This window comes from Rhinopithecus bieti, unplaced genomic scaffold (genome assembly GCF_001698545.2).
Source record: "Rhinopithecus bieti isolate Rb0 unplaced genomic scaffold, ASM169854v2 scaffold_24256, whole genome shotgun sequence".
In the NCBI taxonomy this organism is placed as follows: domain Eukaryota; kingdom Metazoa; phylum Chordata; class Mammalia; order Primates; family Cercopithecidae; genus Rhinopithecus; species Rhinopithecus bieti.
The window spans coordinates 526,110-534,461 of record NW_016811409.1 but is presented as its reverse complement, the minus strand read 5'-3'; the positions used below and the strand labels follow the sequence as shown (position 1 = coordinate 534,461).

The 8,352-nt window shown below is 37.8% G+C and overlaps 1 protein-coding gene across 2 annotated transcripts in view; it reads right to left on the bottom strand.

Annotated features, from left to right (window-relative positions):
• CHODL (chondrolectin) overlaps positions 1 to 7,862 on the bottom strand; it is a 24,472-nt gene extending 16,610 nt beyond the window's left edge. Inside the window, exon 1 of one of the 2 annotated variants that reach the window (XM_017893787.1) lies at positions 7,267 to 7,862. In XM_017893787.1, the coding sequence (XP_017749276.1) occupies positions 7,267 to 7,345 (79 nt within the window). In that variant the 5' untranslated portion in view covers positions 7,346 to 7,862. The remainder of the gene's footprint in view (positions 1 to 7,266) is intronic. The other variant, XM_017893788.1, reaches the window with a different exon arrangement.
• Between the last annotated feature and the right edge of the window lie 490 nt (positions 7,863 to 8,352).

Sequence of the window (8,352 nt, the reverse complement as noted above, 5' to 3'; positions counted from 1 at the left end):
AAAAAAAAAAAAAAAAAAAACAGACTAGCCAGACCTTTCAGTTAGCAAAAAGTTTTGTATATGTAACAAAGCCTCACACATTCAGGGAATTCCTGGGTATGACGCATATGCTAAAAGTCACTGTTCATTATCTCTGACATTAAAAGATAAATGCAACACAGATTTTCTCATGATGAGCATACAAAAATGGTGATGTAAATTAACTCACAAAATTAAGATAGCACTTCTAATTAAATGCATGAGAGCTTTAGGTTTCATGTGGAAATTTCTAACACCATTATGTTAGTTTATACAGATACAATAATAATAAAAGAAAAAATCTAGGGACAGAGATTATCTTTAAAATAATTAACAATCAATGCTGCGCAGGCCCTGGACAATGGCCAGCTTGACACTCTCTGTGCCAGGCCGTGTCTCTGGTTGTGGATAATAGAGCAGACCTCAGGTCCTGCTTGAGAGAGTGGAGACTATGATGGCTGCATGGCAGGGAGACTCTAAGGGCATCAAGACAGCATCCCATCATCGACTGCAACGGATATATTAACTCTAAAGTTTGATCATCAGCTGTGTCTACAGAGTTTGAACTGAAAAGTCACTACCAGTTCAGATCTAGCAAGGCAGTTTTCAGGAAATTATAAATATATTACACAATTTTTATGGGTTTATATACAATCAGTTAAAGCTGACACTGAATTTCTTTATACTCAATTCTATTTTATTACTGATTTCCACCTTAGCATGCAAATTTGGTCCAAGTTGCAGCAAAATCAGCAGAAGCAGCAGCTATTGAACATCTCACCGCTATTTCAGCTGATCACATTTGGCTACTGATGCAGTGAAACTCCAACAGCTGGGAAACAAATGTTGCCCTAATTCTCAGAAAAGTTTTGTTAATGCAGATCTTCTGGAAGCAACTTTCCCACTTCTGTAAAAGCCAATCTTCCCAGAGAACAATTACAATGACCTCTCGTCTCATTCTGTGAGATGATATGGAGAATTTCTCTGTCTCTTATTTTCAAATGTTATGTTCAGATAAAATCTTCCATCAACATTTTATGGGATAGATAAGTATTCAGAGAACCATACAATGGGTTCTATTACACTAAGGTTACATTTATGCCGTCTAACTATAAATTACTAAATGTCAACTAGCATCTGCAGTTGAAGACATCCTTTAATTGTGGGCTTATCTACAAGAGAGAGAAAAGATCTGCCCAGGATTCTACAAACATATTGAGAAAATAAAATTCAAGGTAATTTCTCTACAAACATATTGAGAAAATAAAATTCAAGATAATTTATTTGCTAGATGTGCACTAGGAGCTAATTAATTTTTAAATTGAAAAAGTATTTAAATATGTAAGTTCTTCTGCACTGGATTTTTTAACATGTAAGTTCATGGGTACATATGTAGGATGCGCAGGTTTATTACATAGGTGAACGTGCGTCATGGAGGTTTGTAGTACAGATTGCACTGAATTTTTAGAGAAATATTTTATAGAATATTTCTTTTATATAAAAGAGACTTCTTTATATAAAATATATAAATATTTATTTTATACATTAAAATAAATAAATATTTATTTTATATAAAAGAAATATCCTTATTAGTTTCACACACAGCTACATAAGTAAACAGGCCCTTTTATTTAGAGAAAGCTATTATTATTAACATTCGTATCACTGTCACAACAAAGATTTCATCAGTATTTCCATGAATAAGTAGATGATTTTTGTCTTTTTTCTTAGCCATTAAAATTTCTATAGAGCTAACTATTGGCAGAGGTTTAAATGCTTTTGGCAATGATATAAAAGTGAGGCCAAACTCATGAAGTCATGGTAGTCTGCTTTTGCTTTCTCAGTAGAACGGATCTGTAATTTGATTTTCTTTTTGCTTGTATTTGTTTACTTTCTGATAGTTGAGTGCTCAGTTAGTTATGAAAATAATACATATTTTCTTATGTCTCATACTATAATTATATATTATCAATATTAGATGAGTATTGAATTTATCACTTTTTCAATGAAAATATAAAAGACATATTACCAATTCCTACTGTTCAATTATGATCTACCATTAGTTGCAAAAAAAAAAAGTAAAAAAGAGCATCCACATGGTAAATATTCCCCAAATCAGGTTGACTTAACTTAGAATGTTCTATTGGAATCACAAAAGGTATTTTTTCTTTTTCATAATTTCTTCTTATCCCCCTCACAATCACACTGATAAGTTTGCTGATACTACCATAAACAGTGTAGCAAGGCCTGTGATACCAATGCCATACACAGTGTAGCAAGGCCTGTGATACCAATGCCATACACAGTGTAGCAAGGCCTGTGATACCAGTGCCAACACTTCTGAACTAAAAAGGAAAGGGCTGGTGTTCATTTTAAGTGTTCTGTTTTCAGCATTCAATGTTACACAAACATCTTAAAATTTTCTTACAAAGAGTTTTATTATAAGAAACTTTTATTTTATGAATGAGATTTTATAATGTACTTAATTGCATAGTGCACTATAGCTGGAATCCATTTTCTTACATTAATAAACACATTTATTTATAATTTCATTTATAATTTTAAATTTATAAATGTAGGCTGTGGTCATTTTCTGGATGGTGGCAGCAGCAGCAAGCCCTACTTCTCCAGTTGGAAAATGCCATAAGCTTTCTGGGAAGAGGATGAGACTACCTTTTTAAAAAATCATAATACTTACTATGGAGATTAGAATGATAAGTAGTAAACCAAGTATCAGTGTGACTTAAGAGTTCATGTAGCCAATCAAAATGAATTCGCTTTGAAACCAAACTCTATACTTGAACTTTGGGTACTTGAGATTATTTAATCGCCCCTGTCCTCAGTCTTCTTACTTAAATAATGAGACCAGTTATAAGTTTTATAGAAATAATGATTCTAATAATAAAGGCCTGAAATTCAGCAATAATTTAGAATGCAGCACCTCATTCCTACCACAATCCATGCTTTGGGATAAATTAGGAGAAGACGACCTCTCCTGGTGAGAGACGGCAGAAAGGTCCCCCTTATAGACTGTCCAACTAGAAAAAGTTGATTTTGCCTCTAGGTGGCTTGAGTTCCAAGCGCTGGGCTTGCCAAGCTGAGCTCCTTCTTCTATCTTTTTGGCACGTACCTCTGCACAGTGCACAATCTGCATACTGCATTTGAACCATTTTAATATTCCTAGCAAGCCTATGACATAGGTACTCTTATCTGTTTTCAAAATGAGGCAAAGAGGGCAGACAATAGTTGAATAATTTGCCCAAGTTCACACAGCTCACAAGTGCTGAAGCTGGGATTTGAAACCAGGCCATCTGGCTCTACAGTCCATGTTTTTACCAGATTTCTATACTGTCTCCATATGTCTCAAACCTAATATAAAGGTGAAATATTTCATGAATAAAAGGGATTGATGAATACAAACACTGTGCATATTATCTATGTCAGAATCATTATCATTAATCTGTTATTGGTTACTGGGCGGCTAATATATGCAAGGCTTGTGTATTGAGAGCTTGTTGCTAAACAGAATTAGATTTTCTGTTACAAATATTTAAATAAGAATTAACATTGCCTCTGTCTCAGATTTTCAAACCACATATGCCTTTAATAAATTTTATGTAGTCTTTTATTTTCCAAATAAAACAAACTAGGTCCAAATTGAATGCTTTCCGCATTACAAAGAGTGTAAGTTTAGCCAAGTTGTCATCCTGTGTTATATCATTAGGAATATGTTAAAACAATGAAAGAAACACTCTCATTCCACAGTTGCACACATCCATCTACTTGTATATGAATGCCTGACACAGAAAGTTGTTGTGAATAGTAAAAATTGTTTGTGAGTGCATCTTCTGAAGTTTAGCCTTGGACCCCTTTATATATACATATATATAATACATATTTTATTATAATAAATATTTTATATATATGTATATATAATAACACATTATCTTTTCTAAAGGTAATGTAACAGATATTGCCATCTTCAGGAAAATGTTATAAAAACAAAACCATAAAATGATGACAAACAGCAGTCAAAGAATAATGGCTATGATAAATGGTTAGTTTATTAAATGACTGGTAATAAGATTAATTTGTTCCTTTCATGCCCAAGAGATACTTAAAGTAATTGCATCTCTGAAAACTGCACTGTCATCATTTTATGCTTTTGATGATATCACAGAATAGTTCCATAGGCTGAGATAGGCTCCACTGTTCTTCTTGTATCTCCCTTGCTATTATATTATATTACAGTAATGTATGTGCTACTGTTCACCACCCATGAATTTGCAATATTCTATGGACTCTACACAATAAGAAGGGAGGTCTCTAAATCACCCAGTCTCCTACATAAAATTTTTGCCAGTTTGAATAAGGTTTAACTAATACATATTAAAGTGTCCTGGAGAAATCTGGAAGCACCATGAAATACTCCTAACGTCATTTTGCAGCAAAAATAGGTTGGAGATCACTGCTATGCACACTACAAAGAAAAGGAAAAAAAAAAAGAGAAACACATTACTTCAAAACACTTCAAATGTTTAAAAGTATCACTCGCTCTTCATACATCTCCTCCCAACTTAGAGACCTGAATTTTGAATCCTTCATATTTGTCCTTATGCCTACAAGTAAAATCCTTTTACCTTTGTCCTAAATGAGACATCATTACTCACCAGTCACTTCACAAAATGAAATGATTGCAGCTCCTATAGATATTCTCTACACATCTGTGTGTAGTAAGAAATCAGTACAGGTCTAAGCTCCTAAAAGTAGTTTCCATATTAGCATCATAAATTCAATAAATAGGCTTTGATTACTATCACCGTGTCACATATTGCTTTGCGTATTCATACATCAAAATAAGCATGACCACTGACCTAGAAAAAATACTTTCTTATTACTACTACATGCCGCTAACTCAAGGGTCAGATAACAATGACAAAGTTGTTTGAAATGTCATTTCCTGCTAAAACATATCCACTTTATTTTTAAGAAATGCTCTAAACTTTAGAAAAGGTGATGTATTTAAAAGTACTGGAAAGTATCTTATTGAATATTTTAAAGTATTAAATATGATTTCTGTGGAGAATTATTTTGTGAGTGTCTATTTTTCTGGGGTCAGTGATTATTTGAGTATCCTACATAGAAATTATAAATTGTTGTACTGAAATTTAACAAATAGAAATATATTCCATACGTTTTAAATGTGTTCCTAATAACAGCCCCAAAGAGGCTCTTACTCTTCAATAAAGATTTGGTGAATGGTCCCAAGTGGCATGAAAAAATTGATGCACCAATTTAAAACTTACATTGACCAGGTAGACAATAGATCCGTTAGAAACTATTGCTACAAAAATATCAGGCTTTAGGCTGCTCTGTTCTCTGGCCATTGTGGTCAAAATATATCCTTTTAAAAAATTAGTCTTCAAAGAATAAAAGTCACAAATCAATTTATAGATGGTTAAATTTCAATGTGAATTTTATGACCAAAGACAATTGAATTATTCATAAGAAAACATAACTAATTATTTTAATATCAGATAAACATCATCATTTATGCTAAATCAAATAGATCATGTTCAGTTAATTAGAAATTTTCCAGATGTCACCTACAAGATGCCTAGAAATGCTTAATAAGAAAACCTAACAAAAGGTTTGGAAAAAATTATGTACTCAAAGTATACCTAGAACACAAAATATACCTCTTCAACAATTGTTTAAGCTCTGTTTTTACTTTAGATATTATTTTTCCTCCCTTTAAAATGTTAAGGCCTAGGAATAAGAGCATATCTAAAGGATATTATTTAGGTAAATGAGTAAAAAACACCTTATGTTCAAAGCATGCTCTCTGCTCTTCATTCAGTTGCATGAATAATTCTGATAAGTACAAAGACAGATAAGTAATTCACAAAATCAGATGAGTCTGTATAATGAACTTTTTCTTTGCAGCTAACTTAGGGAGGAAAATGATCTAATGTCACAGATTCTGAAAATTCTGAAAAAAAGTGTAGAGTGATTGGTAACCACAGGTGTAAGAATTATATTCTGAAGCTGTAGAACATCACAAATTGCTAAGGGGAAGATCAGTGACAATTAAGCTTAATATGTCAATGTCTAAAGGTCTGCTTTCACAACTGAATTAGTTGCTGTCATCTGTCATCTATTTCTACATCTAGTGACACCTGTTGTATAGGTGCACAAAAGTAAAAAGGACTGTTTGTGCTTTTTATGTTTAAAAAAACACTTTTCACCCTCAAAACACATATATCCAACAAATACTTATTGCAGTGTTTCAATAAGCATAGTAAGAGATTTCAATAAAGTGTAGCTATGATCAGCCTTTATGTAAGGCCCTAAGCACATTCACCCTAGGTCATTGAGAATCTGTATCCTTTTGAAGAGACCTTCCCAAAAAGTAAGGGAGAGGAGATGCAATACAAATTGTTCAACGACAGGACAGTGAGAGTCAAAAAAAAGAAAAATCAAAGAAAACCTGGGAAGCTTGACAACTTTGATCCATTTCTCATGTGCTCACTGGACAGAACTAATTGTGCACCTACTGTGTGCCGAACCTGCAGTCATTACCAAGTATACCTCGGCCCAACTCCAGGTGACTTCATTTTCTGGGAAGTCCCCAACTTGGAACGAAGTGTGCAAAGGAAAGGCATCTACACGCAATGACCACACTCCAGTTCCTTGCCAGCAGTCCTGCTGAGAACAAAGACCGAATGCCCAGGCATCTGGAGGCGACCCACAGCGAATTGATCTGGTCTCAGAAAGCATCCGAGTGAACATGGTGCTGGCACCAAAGTCCAGCCAGAGCAACAGGGCAACAGAGCAACAGAGGGTGGCATTTCTGCGGTGGCTCTTCTGTCTCTGGGTTCCCTCTGCCTCCGCCCTACCCCACCCCTTCTGCAGGTGCTGAGCCCTGCCTTGTGGTCAACTCTCACAAAGAAAGTGGAAATCACTCTTGAAAAAAAAAAAAAAAGACTGTGCCGCTTGTGATGAAGCAGAGGCTCGCTCCGCAGCTACTTAAGCAAGCACTTCACAAAAATTTAAACTTTTCTGCGTGTGTGTTAGAGAAGAGAGGGAGGAGAATAGCACAACCAATTTCTCCCCGCCTCCTCCCGGACCCTTAAGCCGCACTGGTTTCCAACGCCCCGGAGAGCCTCCGCCCGAGGACAGGCTGCCCGCCGCGCCCCGTGGTCCCCTCTCCCAGCTCCTTCTTCGGGGGGACGGCCCCTGACTCACCGCTGACCACCCGGCGGCAGAAGGCTCCGTGGCCGCAAAGCAGCGCGGCGCCCAGCAGCAGCGAGACCACGCGGCTCATCGCGGCGCGGTGCAGCAGCAGGTGTTGCGTGGAGCGAGGGCGGCCTCTGCCGGGGCGCAGCCCGCGACTCTGGCACCGCAGCCTCCCTGCCTCCTGGGCCCTACTCCCGCCGCCCGAGCCCAGCTGCCCGACCCCCTGCGCGCATCGCCTTTGGCCGGGACCTGCAGCCTGCCGCGCCTGTGCCGCGTGTGGATGTGCCGGGCTGGAGCTCAAGACTTCGACGGTGCGCGTTTAGGGGACTGAAGTTAGGGGGTCCCGTGTATGTCCCAGAGGCGAAGCAGAAGCCCCGGCTTGGACCGCACCGTTATGTTTTGCTTCTCTCCCCGGCCTCTGACAAGTGAGAGGCTGAGCCGGTGCTCCCTGGCTCTGGATCACAGCTGCAGCAGCCGCTCTGGGCTCAGGCACCGTCTTATATACCCACGTCTCAAGGACCCGGCCCCCTCGCTAGTAATAATTTTAACTACTTCGTCTCTCCAGCCATGTGGAGCATCCCAGCACCTCCCCTAAAAAGGGGAGTCACTTTGAAAACAGTCCAGTCAGCAGCCCCGCCTCCTCTGGTGCCCTCCTCCCTGTCCCCTCTTTTCATTCGCTAGCGGACTGGATACTCATTTGTGTAAAATGTGACAGCTTTGCTATTAAACTCTGGCAAGAAGTTGGATCCATTTGGTTTTCTCAAAGATAAATGTGTACGGGGATGCCAAGTTGTGTGGCCTTTCTCTTTCTGTGCTAAATTGCTTGATCATATGTATTGCTAGATGCAGGGCACAGCCACTATTTAAGATGGGTTGGTGAAGTGAGAGCCAAAACCTGCTCAGTGAATTATATAATGTGGCAGGTTTTTCCCCACCTAGGTTCTGCAAATAGATTATCTCCAAGCAGGTTGTTTGACGAAAACTGCCACAAGAGCAAATTGAAGGGAATATCTGAGGCATGGTTTTCGAAACTGATTTCACTCTCAGTGTTTGCAACTCCAGAGAAAATCGTCAACAAAAAGTAGACATTCTGAA